Below are 17903 nucleotides of genomic sequence, written 5' to 3'. Positions count from 1 at the left end.
CAACCCTAATTTATACTCCTAAAACGCGTTGTAATTTGATTTTTTTTTTTTTTCTTGATGACGTCATTCAAGTTAAGTTTCGTCAAAAAATAATATCTGTATCTCCCGCAGTTTCGCGAACCCACGAGAACGAGCTGCATTTATTCATTATCCACCTTCTAATCTAACTCGTAAGTAAAAATAATACGTTTCTTTTTCTAGATTTTTTTAATTTTTTCGAACATTTCGATATTTTATTTCTTTTTCGAGATTACATCTTTAGTTAGGCGTTGATAATAAGTTTTAATACTGCCAAGTGATATTCTTATCACAATCGTTAATATATTTACCACACATGTGTTTTACTGATTTGTACAGTATGTTAAAAAAATTATACAATGTAATAAATAAATCAGTATTTATGGTACTAATATCAATTCTCTTTAATAATGGTTACCATATGTGATTTTTATTAACAAGACTTCTTTTTTGTTAATGATAATATTTTACGATTCTTAAAAGTTGTAAAACATAATTTGCTAATTAAGTTAAGTCATTTTAAATATGAAAAACTTTGACAACTTATTTAAGAAAGAATTATACTATACTAATCTTATAGGATATTATTAAGACTTTTTTTTTTTTTAAATTCTGTTAAGACTTCTAGCTATATTAGTAGACAAAATAAAATGGTAAAATAAATTTGTCTTACTTATGATAATAAATATTGTCCTGATTAATAAGTTATGAAAAAAATAACATACATGAAATCCTGAGTCAAAGTTCACTCTTTAATTAATAGTCAACTGGGAAAAGATATGGAACTTCTACCTTATGTCTTAAGATATGTAACTTCTACTAATAATTAACTACGAGATTTAGTGTTCGCGTGTTGCAGCGGTTAAATGATGATGATATACGTGTGTAAATAGTAAGGAGAGGAAGAAGTAACTGTGTGTTAGATATTGAAAAGATTGCTGAATTTCCTAAAATAAAGAGTTCAATATGTTTTGTAATGGAATATAGATATTAGTTATTGGGTTAATAGCCCAATGTTGAAAAAGTCTTCTCGTTAGAGTTTGGATAAACAATATATAAAAAACTTAATTATATTAAACAAGACTCATGGTTGATCTTGAAGTAAGAAATCTGAATCCTTCCTAGAAATTTCTACCAACTTTCTTGTCGATCTTCTTATTAAGTCTTGACTAAAAAGATTAAAAAGAGTGGGACAAATAACCAGCCTTTTTTCTATATAAAAGTATTGCAGCCGATGGTTTATACGAGTAATAGAATAGGATCTGACATGGACATGATTTTCATGTTGAGATAATAACTTTAATATAGCTCGAAGTAGGAGGATGGTTTTAGCTACGAACAAGTGTTGATAACTTAACGGTTCGAATACAATAATTAACGAAATGTAATTTAATTAGTAAAAAGATTTGTTCAGATACACCAAATAATACTATAGTCTATACATACAAAATAAGGATAAAATCTCAATTTCTTAGCTAGGAAACCAAGCATTTGTATTAACTTGTCAATGTATTTGGTTTCCAGATATCAATCCAATCTTTGATATGAAATTATATTTATATTGGGGAAAAATAACATGCATGGAATTGAAAGAGTCAAAGAGATATAATCACCATTTATGCCCAAGAACATCGAGCTTCCATTTGAAATCATCCATTCTGAGATGTCACCTTGACTTCCGGCGAGGTCTTTGCGTTGCTTCATATATGTTTGTTTGCAAACAATAGCAATCCTTCATACTGTCACATGAGTTTGTTAGCATGAACCTTCATCATATAACCAATGATAAATAAATCTCTAATAACCCACCACACACTACTCGTAATTGACCCACCATACGCTTACTTGTGAAGCTTTTAACGACGTTTCATTCTACTACTATTTGCGCTATCTCATTTGAAGCTGATGATAAAGATGTGAAAATTTTAGCATGTTTGAATTGAATGGATTGGTTTGTGTGGGTGTAAAGAGTACCAATTAGGAGGTAATGTTTTGAAACCCATTGACCAATGCCTACAAGAAATTGTCTAGCTACTCCAATTTTACCTGTTTCTTTGAGCAAAAAACCAATGCTATTGGTTTTTAATATGATGCTTCTACGGATTATAGGTTTCTACATGTGGTTAACAGAGGAGCTGTCTTTGGAGCTTATATCTATCTATTCCAGGGAGAAGGTTCAAGTTTTTATAAAGTATTGGAACAGCAACTATCGGCCACGGGCTACTTTTTCAGGCGGAAATCTTTATCATTGGGGCCACAACTATTGGTTGCTGGCTACTTTTTCCGGTGGAAATCTTTACTTTGCGATGAGGTCTTCCGACCCTTGGAATGTTGAAAGTTGCATTATCAGTTTTGATGTGAATTCTGAAAAGTTTTAGGGAGATAAGATTTCCAGTTTGGGACAGATGCTGGAAATCTAATGATTTTCAAAGACTCAAAGGTTGCATTCATTTGGGTACTGCTTATAAGTTATACGAGTAACTACCAGAACTCTGGGAGATGGACGCACTTGGACGGTGATGGATGGACACTTGTGGCTGCTTTATCCAATAATCCATATATAGACCAGATATATGAATCCTGGAATGCGGATCAGATATGTGAATCGAGGAACGCAGATTGGTTTGCAATTATGGACGATAAGTCTTTCTTTTTCATAATGATATGTGGTACTTCACGAGAAAGTCTATTTACAGTCCTGGAAGTTGGTCAGGTCCAACTCTAAGAACCATATTTGTTGAGATCCTTGAATTAGCAAATCCATGATTCAAAACCCAAAGACTCTTTTATCCTGATTAATTGCCTTTTCTTTTGTTTAGTATTAACAGTAGATTTTTTTGTGGAAGATGCTTAAAATACATTCCAAAAACACTTGCAACACATCAATGTTTATCACATGATTATGTTATATTTATTTATTTTTTCTCTTTCTTTACTTTGAATGCTTAACAGGAGTTTTTTTTATTCTCAGTTTCTTGTCATAAAATTGTTATCGGCCTTGACTCTACACATCTCTAATCATTTTTAAACGGAAATCCTACCCAAAATTTTTCTAGCAAGGGCCCACACTGTTATTACAATGACAAATTGACAATTAAAAACGAAGACTAAAACTATTATGTTTTGCCTTTTTTACAGTTATATTAACACTTCTTTAGAATGGTGAATCACCTGATACACTTTGTTAGACTGAAACCTACAACAGAAATACAACCATACACACCATATGAGATAGCAAATAAGAAGCTAGCATGAATTTAACTTGCTAAGATTCCTCCTAACTTTATTAGGCAAACTCTTTTTTCTAGGATTTGCAAACCCGTATGTTTCAAGCATGTGGATCAAACTCAAGCATGTGAAACTCCTGAGTCTGAGCGGTTCACGGAAGAGCTTCATAAGTCACAGGCTGTGAACTTTGTGATTTCAAGCTAAGCCTTTGCCTCCGCAACCTCTGTTTCTCAAGTTCCTCGAGGCATGGCATGAAAAACTCGTGTTTGAGAGCATCTTCTGCACTAATTCTTGATCGTGGGTTCACTGTCAAGCACTTGTCCACAAGATCAAAAAGTGATTTTGGGATATCCTCTAAGAATTCTGGGCGTCTTGTATTTTGGTTACACCATACTTGGAGTTTAGTGGAGTCCAATGATTGTGTTTGGAAGAGTTCCTATAGCATTGAATACATGTAATGTTAACTTGCATAAAAGTTGACAACATAGTCGGTTCAGGTTTAACAAATGCCTTTTCCTAGTACCAGTCAAATTAAGTTGGTTGAGATGACTTGCTGACAATTTTTTATTAACATTCAGCAGGTAACCTTTCTGGGTTAGTTTCCTAGGTTTTGAAGTGGACACAATTAATCAATACTAGTTGTATCATACCGGTGGAAATGATGACTCACGGTCATGCAACTTTGCCACTTCCCATAGATCTTCACTACCCCTAAACTTTGCAATCTCCTTCATGTTCCTGTTGGTGAATTAATAGAATGAATGATCGACCATGACTGATTTGAGTTGCAAAACACATTGAGAAAAAACAAAAAACTTCATTATCAATGAAAAGGAAATGGGGAGACTCACTGGTCAGGTTCACCAACAAAGGGGGTTCTTCCGATGATGAAATATAGTAAAGTGACCCCCGCAGACCATATGTCAACTTTTGGGCCTTGGTACATAGATCTCAACAATACCTGCAGCATATTTATAGCAGCAAGAATTAGGACATGCAAAGAGATTGCTAAAAAGATGCATGATCTCTTAGTCCTACACCAGTACACTTACAATGCGGAAAAGCTGTATTCATGCCCTAGAACACTAAAGTATATTGGTAGTACACAGCCTATATCTTACTTGGAAATGATCAACATACTTCAGATGCATACGTTAATGATCTTTTTTAGCACATCAAAGAACCATTGGTAAAAAAAACATCCCCAACTACCATGTGAATAAATTTTAGTGGTGGTAAAATAGGTGGGTTAGATGACGGGTTAAAACAAATATTTTGTTACGGGCTTACGGCTATAAACCAGGTAAGGCCAAAGTTTGTTCAAGTGGTTGACCGAAAACACATTTGTAAACCCAAATCCGCCCCTTCATACATAGATCCTTAGATAGCACTGAAAAGGCCCTATTTATATTTTATTTATTGGTGATCATCTAGTTCGAGAAGTGATCATTCAACCTTATCTTATGTTTGGAACCTAGAATTAGTATGGGTGTCTTGTATCTTATCTTATACACAAAAGACACGGAAAGAAACTGTATGACTGCTGAACCATTGCATTAGAACCTACCTCTGGAGCTCTGAACCCCTTTGTACCAACACACGGTCCATCTTTCCTTTGTTTCCCTTCCCCTTAGAAAAGAAGAAATCATAGTCAGTCCAGCTAATTGAAACCAAATAAAAAAAAAATATTCCAATATAATGTCAACCAAACTCGTATGGATATACACCTTTGTACTTGAGGGACCCGGCACCAGATTCAGCAACTCCTGGACATTGCAGAGGCATTGGAGTGAGATAGAAAAACTTATTATCAAAATTTGCTGGAGGAGCAGCAATTCTCTTTCTCTTTGAGCCTAGAGTACTTGTTGCGTGATCATGATTCTGCATTGCTTCATGTGCCAGGTTGAGAAGTTCTTTTCTGCCTTTGCAGGGAATAGGCTGTCTAAAGCGTTCTGCTGAAGGAACTCTGTTGCTTGTCGCATCCTTTGTAGAGGTTATTCCAGAACCATCAGCACCTTGGCTTTTCATCACACTCTTCATATGGTCCTTCACTTGATCTGTTTTCTTTTTCAAGTTCTTTGGGAACAAAAGTGATTTAGAATGCATCCCTGCTTCTAAAGTTTTGGCATTTGTATATTTCCGATTCTTTGAAGGGAGGGATTCTGGATCAGATGGATGAACAATCCCATAACTTGCATCATAGAGCGACTTGGATTTTCCTGCAAGTTCATCACCAAAATAATCATTCAGCCTCTTTTACAACCCAAACAAGATAGTACAACAAAGCTTGTATGGTAAATTTGAAAGGCTATATGTTGCTCACCAGTAGATCCAAACTTCTGATGCAAATCCTGTGTAAACAATATTGATAGTTGATAAGTAGTATATTGTACGTGATTGCGTATCATATTATCAAAGAAAATAAAACAAAGATGAGGTGAACAGAATCACAGATGGCAAAATGGGTCAGTTGGGTAACAGATTAAAACTAGTTAGTGTCAAAATGTTCAGTTTTTGATACATTTAGCTTAATCTCCATTACAATTTACATAGCCTGAAAGTATTTAACAACTTATATACACTTCTGGTCACCTTTGACTGTTATAGTCTATCCATTGTCAAATTTTACCCATTTAACCTACAAAAGCAGTAAATTATAACCCGACCCAAACTGTTTTAAACAAATGAGTTGAAACTGCCACCTCTAGCAAATTCCAGTAGAAAGGTAACACATTACTTACAGTCGCAAGGTTAAAATCTATGAGATAGCCTTTAAAGGTCTTCCGAGAGAAAAGGAAATTTCCAGGCTTAACGTCTCTGTGAACTACTCCCTAAAGCACAAAAATATAAATAAAAATTATTTGGAGACCCATGTAGGTATGAAATGTGTTTGCACTAGATATTTACCTGTTTATGAAGACTAGCAAGTGCTCTGAACAAACAGTAGCCATACCACCGAAGATGTAAAACATCTATTTCTCTCTTCAAAACCTAAAACAAACTCAAGCATATTAATTACGTGTTCACCAGATACTTGTTCGATTGAAACAAGTAAAAAGGTCATCACCTCAGGCCTGTCATGCACAACATGCTCAAGAACAAGACAATGGGAATCATCACTTCTAAATGAGCCTTCGTATCTAATCACAAAGTTCTTGCCGCTGAAGTATTATAGCATACTGTATCAGCATCATTACAACAGAATATTGTTTACAGTGATATCTTTACATTCTTACCCAAATCTCTCCAGCATTTTTAGTTCGTTATAAACATGGTGTCTATTAGCATTTACATGAGGATCTGCAAAACAGAGTACACCAATGCCAACTAATTATCAGGATGCTATCATAAGTAAATGGTCAGCGGAAAGTATACACAACGATCATGATTACATATTGAGAAGATCAATGACGCTATGTAATGACATTATTACAGCACTGCTGAATACCATAAATGATAAAAGCAGGCTTATGAGCTTGGTCATATACTTATATTATGTTTGGCTTTAAACCAGACAAGCTATTGACATGATGAAATGTTTGGCCACAGAAAGCAAAATATTCAGATACTTACATTTGACAGCAAACGTTGTTCCATCATTTTTCCTTCGAGCCTTGTACACTGTGCCATAACCTCCTGTATATTTCATAAGAAAAAAACAATAAAAAAATACTGATATAAATTCTGATATAAACTTAAGACTTTTCAAATTCAGGATCCATCTTTGCTTTGTTACCTGAGCCTTCTTCTTCCTCCACAATAAAAGAATCAAACCTTGGCACTTCTTTTTTTTGTGAATCCCCCTGCAAATGAAGCATTGAAAGCTTTGAAGTGTTAAAAGAAGTTAGCAGTGAGCTTGTGAATTGTATTTGTATCAGCCTAGAACCATTACTGTACAATATTGAACACTCCTACATTACTGGAACTCACTTTCATAGAAATGGTAGGAGCCTTTTCCCTATTTTCTTTTAAGTTATCATGTTTTCTGGTAGTGTTCATCTTCTGGTCGCAAGTTGGCTTTAACTTCTGCTTCGTCAATTCTGGCTTGTCTTTTCTACAATGATTTTGCTTTGTATGTGAACCAGCATCATTTCCCTTGTTTCGTGTTATAAAGACTTTTTGCACTGTAGAATTTGTAGCCTTTGAAACAGCTTCCATATCTGCAGCAGATCCTGGCAAATGCTTTTGATCGAAAGAGATGAGCTCCTTTGGAGAATTTATCAAATTCAGCTCAGCACTCGTACTAATATCTTTGCATCTGACACTGTTATCCAATGTACGGTCATCTTTACAAATCACATCGATGTTCATTGGAAAATTTTCATGATCTTGTTCTCCATTTTGTGAAGAAGCTAACCATTCCTCTCTTCCACAACTTACTTTTACTTCCTCCAGTAAGTTGTCTATGTGAGCATCATGCATGCACAAACTTTTAGCATCTGCTGGTAAAACTATGTTCTGATCACTAACTGCTTGGCAAGATGCCTTTTCTACACTGCCAAAACAATGTGCCATGTCCTTGCAACTCAAAATGTTTCGGTTTCCGAAATTGAACACGGGTATTGTTGCCCTGTGACCTGTGTTATTTAGCAAAGTTACAGCATTGCCTTTAGAGCATTCTCTTCCCTCCTCTACTATCTCTCCTTCACATGAGTTATTATTGGCAGCAGAAGAACCATCCTCAATCAAAGCCTTCACTATAGAGGTTACGTTGTTATTATCATTTGATTGGCAAGACACTGTACTAAGCTTCTTGCTCAACAAACAACCATCACCTTTTCTATCTTCAGACCCCACATATGAAAATGCATTTCTACTATAAAATAACTGGATCGGAAAATGACTCCTAAGCACCATGGTATTAGGACTAGGAAACCTAATGCAAGTATCATTACCTACAAAGCTATTTTTTATATCAAACTCATTCATGCTCAAAATCATACTCATCTCCCTTTCACCTTCACATTTGCCGTCATTTAATCTATAAGTCACTAGCCCAGCATCAGAATTCATGACCGGCGGCATCCCAACCGTCATTTTATATGATCCATCGTCATTAGATATACCAGCTGACAAATTTTCCTTGTTTATGATCACCCTCCTTACAGCATCAGCAGCATAAATATGGATCTGTTAAAGTATTATCATTACTATCTTAAATACTTAAGATAAATCTATGAAATGTCAACCTTACATATATTCCATTCAAAATAAGCAAACACAAGCTCAAATATAGACTAAGAAGATATCAAATAATTTACAACTAGTGGAGTATGCCCTAGGCTATATACACATGCACACATACATTCACAATAAACCAGAAAATAATAGGTAAATCAAACGAAATGCGTTCTACTTTCTACATTATTATGATAACTAGATACATATATTCAAATCAAACCTGTATATATATATATACATATATATATACACATATGACAACTGTGAAAATAAACAACACCGCGTTCTAACTTATTGTGATAACTACGTAATTAGTACATATATTTACATCAAATCTCCATACATATGCATAATAAAACTTTATAAAATATATTATTCAAAAAATAAAGTACCTGTCCACAAGGATTTAGAACTTTAAGCTGCATATCAAGCTCCATTTCATCTGCTGTTCCTGTTACATAATTCACAATTTTTTTAAATAATCAACAACATAATTAATAATATAAACATTAATTTACTCAAATTAACTCAAAATTTTATAAATGAATCATTACCTGAAACATTAGACTCCGATCTCCTTCGTTTCCGGCTACCTGAAACAAAAACGTGAAAATCTCGGTTCGAATTATTCAAAAACCGCTGTAAACGTGAATAAACAGCACGCGAAACCACAACGAATCCGTCGGTAGTCAACGAAATCGGAGAGTTAGTCAAAGAGCAAATAAATTGAATCAGTTCAGGTTTCGCATCAAAGTAACTGCATCGAGATGCTAATTGGATCGGAGTAACCGGATGTCCGGTTGATAGTAGAACGGAAAATAAGTTCCATGAGTAGATCTGTAATTCAGTATTGTTGATTTTAAAATCAGGAAATACATCATCTGATACAATTATCTGATTGTTTTCCATCGGAATGTGTATACTGAACTTTGGATTTAGATCTGATATAAGTTTTTACTACATCATTTTGGATTTTGGGGAAATGAGAGTGGGAGGCGCGAAAATGGGGAGATTTTAGGGTTTTATTTGAGTACCATTTGTTTTTTTCCGTGTTTTCCCGCCCCTTTGATCAAGTTTTCGATTTTACGAATTTTATCCCTTATACTTTATCTTTTGTTGCAGTAATGGTCCCTTGTATTTTATTTATTTTTTCAAGTTATACACACGTGTCTGGTCACTGGTGTGTGGGTTGGCCGTGTTAGCTTTGTGTATCTGTTTGTACAAATTCGATTAAAAACATCTTCTATACTGCTAGTCTTCTAAAATACCAAAGCACACTTTTTTTGACTGATATCAAAAATATTAGGTACAATTTCTTAAGTTGTACACCTAAGATTTAGGTATGTATTTTATATCTTTTTATATAGGCCACGTGACATTACCGTCTTTTTATATTTTTTTGGGAAAAAAGTTAGGTAAAACATATGGTACCTATATTAGGTAAAACATGAAAGATTATGTAAAATTCAGGGGAGGTTATGTAAAATTCAAGGGCTATGTATGTTTATCAAATTCAAAGGTTTAATTTATAACTTTTTTTAAAATGTCAATACCTAAGTTTAAGTAAAGCTTGTCAACGGATCATTCTCCTATCTGAAAACTGAAAACCTATATAGTATATCGGTATGTATTGAATCAATAAATGTGCGGAATTTTTCAATTTAAATCTATACTTTTCTATCAAAAGTTTTGAATATATTAGTTTGGAACAAACTTCTTCATTGTTCTTTTTATTCCCAACACCTTGTTTCTTCGTTGCCATTTTTTTTTCCCTGGGTCATTCAATCAACAATTTGAATTCTTATCAAATCTTTTTCTATTCCTTCCAAGTAATAATATTCCTTTTTAATGTTATCTTAATGTTTCTTTCTTCGTTCCTTTTCTCAATCACTCTTTTTCGTTATCTCATCTAAGTCTTCTCCACATCTCTTTGTAAATAATTATAAGACTATGATAAACAATACCAATTGTTTGTTTATGTAAACCAATGTAGAAATAAATTATTTCGTTATTAGTTTAGTCAATGTCGGCTTAAACTTTTTGGTGATCTTAAACGAAACTAATTTTGGAGGTCTTTTTGAAACTTTCTAACAAAAACCCTTATCCTTTATCTTAGTTTTAAATCGACAAAAATAAACTAAAAAACATATAATGCAGAGTTTGAAATAATTGATTTACTTTTTATGAGTAAAAAATTGTTTAAAACATTTATATAAAATGTTTTTCAGTAAGACTTTTTAATGAAATCTTTATACTCAATTTCGTAAGATAAATTCCCAATTAACAAAATATCTAATCCATAATCCTCGAAGATATGCAATTACTACTTCACAAATTATATTTATTTTACTTTTAAGTTATCTATACGACTGTACGTGATGTCTTATTTTCTTAACGTTAAAAAAATTATAATACATAGATTTTCTTTCTGAATAGAACTCAAATAGTAACAAAATAAAGTTATAAGCCCAAAACAGTATATTAAAGCTTAGAAATTGAAATTTTTGGGGCCTTATCTTTTAGTGGGCCTAAGGTCACTGCCTAGTCTACTATCATTATTGAGCCGGCACTGAGTTTAGTACACCATGTCAATTTTGTGTCCATACTTGTATGGGCACAATAAGGGTTTATAAAAAAATCAAATAAATTTTGAATGACTAATAAGCATTAAAGATTTTGTTAGCGTATATAAGTCTTTTTATATTGTGTATAATTCTTTAATTTCATGAAATATGAGACTTTTATATTCTTAGTTGTTACATTTATTAGTGTTAAGTGTGTTATGTTAGTTTCATATATACCCAAAGAGGCTTGAATGACCTTAACTTAAACTCGTTACAACTTTGTTATTCACTCAACAATGAGTAGTCAAAACAGGAGTCATGTTAACCTATACATCAAAGCCCCACAAATATTATGTGACTTTTAATTTAAGTGGTTAAGGTGAGATACTCAATGACTTAAATAACGAAAAGCTCATCGATTCAAGTTTCACCCGTGATTAAGTTTGAGAGTTCATATTAGGGCAAAGGTTGACTTTTATGGTAAATCCAATTATGTGGAAAGTGAAGATGATTAGATGGTTAATGGATTTTTTATAAAAATAAAAAAATCTTATAGCTAGTATGCAACCTCTTCAATTGAAATAGAGCCAATCGATGAATCCCCCCCCCCCCCCCCCCCCACCTCTCTCTCATACTAGATAGGTGACCGCGCGTTGCAGTGGTACCATTTAAAATGTGATGGTTTAGTGTGGCGGTGATGGATATGAAAGGCGACGGTTGGGGTGTCGGTAATGATAGATACTGAACAGTGATAGTATGAAAGAAAGGGAGACAAAGAAGCAGTGTGAAGTGAACGTGTTACTTATTTTATGGTTAGAGGTAATTTAGGGATTTTGTAAAAAAAGTCTTAAATTGAGTTCTCCTTATAAGGGTTTATAGACATAGATAAATGATTTACTCCTTAATATTAAAATATAGCATAAAAATAGTTTCAAAGACGGTAATTACGAAGAACAATGAAGCTTAATTCAAAGTTGATACAAGTGTTGAGAAAAGTACAAAAATACAATATTGCAATTTGCAATTGTGAATGATCAATGTACAAAGAAAAAAAAAAGACAACAAAACGTAAACAAGGTTGATTAAAAATGAATGAAAGAATCATTATCACTGTCACTAGTTTTAGGTTTTAAACGTGACAGTAAGGACAATTATTCTTCTGTTGTTGGTGATGGTGGTAGGAATGGAGGTGAAGGCAAAAATAGCTTCAAAAGTAAACCAACCATTATCCCAATGAGCCCGACAGCTATTGCTAGTTTTATCGAGAATCCAGAACTCTTTTTCTGATTCTTTCTCTTTAGCGAATCCTGAAAGGAGGTCAAACATGGTGCAATGTTTAGTACTATGAATCAAGTAAATAAAAGAAAATATACTCGGAACTTATGTAGATGTTAGAATTCACACATGATGTAATGATAAAGGGGTACAGGTTTGTTTCATATGACACAATAAAAACATAATGTTTGCAAAGCAAATCATCAACTAAAAGAAGGACATTAATCTTACTTTGTAGGTTTATTTGAGTTCTCAAAGAGATTACCAGTTCTTGTCACAGCAAAATACAAGCCTTAAAGTGTTTGGGCAAGTATATAATCAAGTAGATATGACATTAATCAGATTTTGCATATAAATTGATTTCTCAAAAGGGATGATCAATTTTTTTAGAATGGTGGAGTCACGCCATTTTTCTAAATAACCAACTTAGTATGAGGATAAGAAAATAAATTACCAGCTCTTGTTGCAGCTGGGCTACTTCTTTCACAGCTGCATCCTTGGCAGCTCTTGCAGCCTGAATTGCCTGATTCTATATTTATAGAGAAGACGTAACTCATTATAGTCCCCTCTCTATACACAAATGTTGTAAATAACACTAATATGGAAAATAAATTGTTATTGGACTCACAGAGTTTGGATCAGGACTTTGTTTGACATTGCCATCTGAATTTGTCTTGTCAGTGCGAGCAATGTAGACGACCTTGAGCTTGTATTCCTCTAACTGTTTACCAGCTTCCTTGGCAAACTGAATGCAACAAGAAAAACATGAGCCTGTCAATTATTAATTCAATCGACCTTAAATTAGATGGTATATATATATATTCAAAAAAAATCATACAGTATTTTGTGGAAGCTCTTCTGTATCAGAGCTTGTAGACACCGGTGTGCATTGCAGAAGAAATTTATCTCTGCATTGCATATCTGGAGGGTACTCAAGCTGAGCTTGCAAGGTAACTAAATGTATAGCAGCGAGTTGTTGTTAGAAGACACGTAAGAAAGGGGGAATGTATCTATACAAAAATACTGATTGTATTAACATACATACGTCCAAACCAAATTCCATGTCCCTCATATAACAGTACTAAGCACCCCTCTTATATATGTAATCCGTACATACTTATGCACGTTGTGTTACAAAGATTGATGTCCGTTTGACGTGAACCCATGACTATCTGTTTGGTACAGCTAGAATGGAATGTAATGATTACCAGAATGGAATGACCAACCGCCAACGGAATAGAATGAGGCATTTCATTCCGTTAGCATGTTTGTTTTGTTTTGTTTTTGAGATTAAGAATGGATTGAAGTAAATGTACACAATGACTTCATTGACCTTATAACATTTTTTATTTGTAATATTATAAAGCATTATGTCAAGTAGGTGATAAATGTAATTTTGATTGATTGCACCCGAAAGAACATGGGGTCTTAAAAGAATGGAAAAATTGGTTATAGATAGAATGCCATTACATTTGGAATTAATCATTCCACTCAAAAAGGCATAACAAACAACATATTTTCATTCCATTAGAATACTTTATTCCATTCCATTCCATCTCTGATTACACCATACAAAACTTGACCGTTCGAACCAACAACTGCCTCTAATTAGAATGTAAATGCAGAAAGTAGATATAGGGTAATATTTATATCATACATACTAGTAAGAAAAACTCCATGACCAAAAGAAATGAATTAGGTTGCAAGATAGAAAGATCTAAGGGACACATTCTCATAGCATATTATAAAAATTTTAATGTAACAGTTCGAAGCAATGGACAAACAGAGGAGCGATTGTATGTGGTCCTTAACATCCATGATCATCTTGTGTATGTGCTCTCTATACCATTGTATATACTAAATCAAGTCAATGTGTCTCTAATATATGCCAATATAACATGTGTCCTCCAAAATAACGGTGTCATACCCCTCTATGTTTTATGACATGTAATTGGCTAATCAAGTATTTAATGTTTAATCATAGTTCTAACACGATGTTGACTAATATATAAGGTATATGGGGATGTCATATAATTTCACTTTTGACTCAAAATTAAAATGGTTTAAATGATAGCACCACCAAGAGTCCACAAGTACCTCTTATGATACATGATTCCCAGGGTTGAATGACTCCAGTATTTGGTCGTACAAAGTATTTCTTCGGGGATGTGGTTTTGACCTAACAAAAGCAAAAAAAAAAAATCAGACGAGTTAGCTGGGTGAAGGAATCATAAACTCAGTTTCAAATTACATCCAAAATATTATATGTGGGCATAACAAGTAATGAAATACAAATTGCATAGCATCAAGGCAACAAGAAAGTTGCATGCTTTGGATAATTTTCAAGTGATTTAAGGAGAAAAGCATACCTTAAAGGCAATATTCTTGTCTGTGGTGTTAGAAACTTTTAAATCACAATGGCTTGGTTTCTCTAGTTCAACTGTTAATTTCAAAGTTACATAATCAAAAGCAACATCAAAAAATAAAATAAAATAGTAACCATGCATATAAAGATGATTATGTTCTTAAACTGTAACGTGTAAGATTTCTTTTAGTAACAAACATAAAAAACAACTTTTCATCCCAAGTGTTCACTATACAGGTTTCTATGCATGTAAACTAAAACAGTCAAGTCATGAAAGATAAGAACTGGCAGATAAACCAAATGCATTCGATATTTGGACTCCTCAAATCGCTATAAAGAAAAAAACTTAGACTCGTTAAGCTTCGCGCCAACTTCAGACATGTATACCTCTGGTCCTATCTTATGCAGCCTCCTTAAAAGTATTATTGGATAATTAATCTTTCACATGACCATACTATGTTCATGCTCTTAGAAGCCTAACTTCCTCTCACCCTTCCCTTCAAATTCAAACATTCATGTCCTAAAGATAACAAAGAGCGTTACAAAAGCAATGATTAAGAAACACCATCACAATGCAGCTTGCATCCTTACATATACAAATAGTAGATATTATTAATAATTTGGTTTCAAAAGAAGAACAAATGTATCGTCAGATAAAACCAACACAATCATGAGGTACAAGCAGATCTCTACATATTCTCTAACTTTGGGTAAGAATTTCTTATTAAAGTTAGTCTGCCCATTTCATATCGCTCGTTTAAATAAATCCCGAATGTAACGCTATGCACACAAAGGATATTTACAATGGCCTGCCACATTTACTTCCTTTAAACACATTTCATATAGCCCGGTTTCCAGATAAAACTCACAAACCACTCGATTCACCGCAATCTAAATCAAATTCTAAGCTAACTAAACATATAACAAGTTATAGGTTGAAAACTTCAATCAACAAATACAAAGTCAAATACAATAACATCTAAACATTACATTTACATTTATATATCTATAAAAATGTATATATGATATTATGATATATATATATGTATAAATTGAAATAATAAAGCTTACATTGAAACCTGAGTTCTTCAGGGTCAACATTGACTAATTTGCTAGCCATGATGAGATCAACCAGCGATTAAGCTCTAATAATATTAATATAGATAATTAAAAAAAAAAAAACAATAAATTAAAATTTGTTGTCCGTTAATAGAAACGGAATCGGTCATGAAACTAGTGATCGGAAACCAAAAACAAAGACGTATAGATCCCAAACAGGACAAAAATTGAAATATTTTTACTAATTAGGCTCTTTGTTAGGACATCCTAGAAATTAGGATCAAATTATCACGGATTGACTTTCGTAACAACTTGTGGTTGTTGTTTGGTGTTGTTAATGGTGGATAATATAACTACAGAGTGATCGTCGGAATTGGATTTTTTTTTTCCACGATGAGTATAAAATAAGTCCCAAATTTTATTTGGTGTGTGTGTGAAAGAGTGAGTATCTATGTGACAAATGTGTACTTTCAGGGGATTAGAAGCTACTAAAAAAAGTGAAAAACATAGATGAAATTCTACAATGATTAGTCCATACAATAAATATTGTACTCATTTGTTTGCCCCCTTGACTTTTCAATTTCTTTCATCGAATAGCTTTCGAATTCAATGTTCAAATTCTAGCTTCTAATAAGCTTCTAATTATGTTCAAATGTTCATGTGAGGACTGTACTGTCAAAATAAGTTTTTTTTTTCTAAAACTCTATCAAATTTATACGTGGTTTAATTACAACATCGCATGAAATAAATTTTATTTAAATATTATCAAAAATTATTTACACAAAGCCAACTTGGCGCGTATTTTATTTTTTTAAGGATGAAGATCCCTAAAGTTAAAAACAATTTGAGGGGTAAAATTAAGAGAATCATGGTCCTTGGATTAAAATCAAGGGTCGAGATTCAAAGATATTCAAAGATGATCTTTGAATCTCGACCCTTGATTTTAATCCAAGGACCATGATTCTCTTAACTTTAGAGAATCCTCTTCCCTTTTTTAAACAAGTCAGCTAAAATTTTGTTTCTGTTACAGGTTCTATTTTTTTGCTAACCCTTTAGTGTCTTGTACCTTGACTTTCGTTACCTACTAGATTTTTATCCCGCGGAAAACCGCGGATCGATTTTAAAACAACGAAATTTAACACTAAAATATATTAGTTATATATAATGTGAAAGTAATGAAATAGGATTAGATATAAATCGGACAAAGTAGAAGTTGTACATTAGATATTACAGATAGTAACAAAAGATATTAAGCCGAGATTTATATAAAACATTAAGCGTGTTTGTAGCAAAACATGTTTCCTGCTTGAATGAAATAAGCCATGACTTTGTTGATGTTGTTATCCTACTTCCCTTACAATAGAAGCATCACAGTCCGGTTCATCTCCAACTTCAGCCACATCATCTTTTTCATGAATCACTCTATTTTTCTCCTCGTCGAGTAATCTCTTCTTTTCTTCAATTTGTCTACTTATAACATCTTTATATCTAGAATAAAATCTGAAAACAAAAAATGAACAACTTATTAGCTCTCTTACTAAATATGAGCACTCAGAAAAGTGTTGCAAGACTTAAAAGTAGGATTATCTAAGATAACCTTCAATGAAGGTCCTTCATTAACATGTCCTTCATTAACAATCCATAAATTACATTTAACCAACTCTTTAACCAACAGTTTAATATATCTTTTAAACTTACTTATGTATATGGATAACCTAATGTGTATAAGATGTAGGACTTGAAAACACCTTAACCAAAAAAACATACAATTCATTCAACACTAACAATTCAAAATATATTTTAAACATACTACATTAGAGAAACCAATGTACATAGAATCGATAATCGTTGGTTCCTTATAGTCATTTATATTTTTTTTTTTAGAAAGAGAACTCTGGAGTGAAACTTTCTTACGGGGAAAAAGTCATTATCATATGGTACATTGAAGATAATGAAGGTCATCATCGCCAAGTAGCCAACTTTCTTACTGAGCAGTTGTGGGAGATTGTAACCAAATATTTATATAATTATCAATCATCGTGTCACACTTGACTAATCACCAATTTGATTTCAAATTCCAAAACAATTGTCCCATAATACCATCCGTTTGCCCAACCCAGCTGTTCTCTACCCATACTTAAAGAACCATTACCCAAACCTCCAACTCCACTCATTTTTAACCATATTCTGCTACTATCCTCACTTTTCAAATT

The 17903-nt window shown here is 33.2% G+C and overlaps 2 protein-coding genes across 2 annotated transcripts; both read right to left on the bottom strand.

Annotated features, from left to right (window-relative positions):
- Window positions 1-3149: 3149 nt before the first annotated feature.
- Window positions 3150-9398, bottom strand: LOC122600850. Its single transcript, XM_043773625.1, has 15 exons — window positions 8982-9398; window positions 8820-8878; window positions 7177-8376; window positions 6983-7049; window positions 6820-6882; window positions 6483-6546; window positions 6314-6407; window positions 6154-6237; window positions 5988-6077; window positions 5570-5597; window positions 4974-5465; window positions 4814-4875; window positions 4098-4207; window positions 3897-3984; window positions 3150-3682 (listed from the first exon to the last, which is right to left on the bottom strand). Exons 1-15 carry the CDS (start codon window positions 9334-9336, stop codon window positions 3398-3400), a joined length of 3141 nt encoding a protein of 1046 aa, XP_043629560.1. The 5' UTR covers window positions 9337-9398; the 3' UTR covers window positions 3150-3397.
- A 2537-nt stretch (window positions 9399-11935) lies between these two features.
- On the bottom strand, window positions 11936-16144 carry LOC122600722 (vesicle-associated protein 2-1). The gene is made up of 7 exons (XM_043773476.1): window positions 15703-16144; window positions 14636-14706; window positions 14364-14445; window positions 13105-13220; window positions 12895-13011; window positions 12721-12795; window positions 11936-12298 (listed from the first exon to the last, which is right to left on the bottom strand). The coding sequence occupies exons 1-7, from the start codon at window positions 15749-15751 to the stop codon at window positions 12143-12145; spliced, it is 666 nt and encodes a 221-aa protein (XP_043629411.1). The 5' UTR covers window positions 15752-16144; the 3' UTR covers window positions 11936-12142.
- Between the last annotated feature and the right edge of the window lie 1759 nt (window positions 16145-17903).

Source organism: Erigeron canadensis, chromosome 5 (genome assembly GCF_010389155.1).
Source record: "Erigeron canadensis isolate Cc75 chromosome 5, C_canadensis_v1, whole genome shotgun sequence".
Lineage (NCBI taxonomy): Eukaryota > Viridiplantae > Streptophyta > Magnoliopsida > Asterales > Asteraceae > Erigeron > Erigeron canadensis.
The sequence above is the reverse complement of the archived record's forward strand: the minus strand, read 5'-3'. Positions and strand labels throughout refer to the sequence as shown.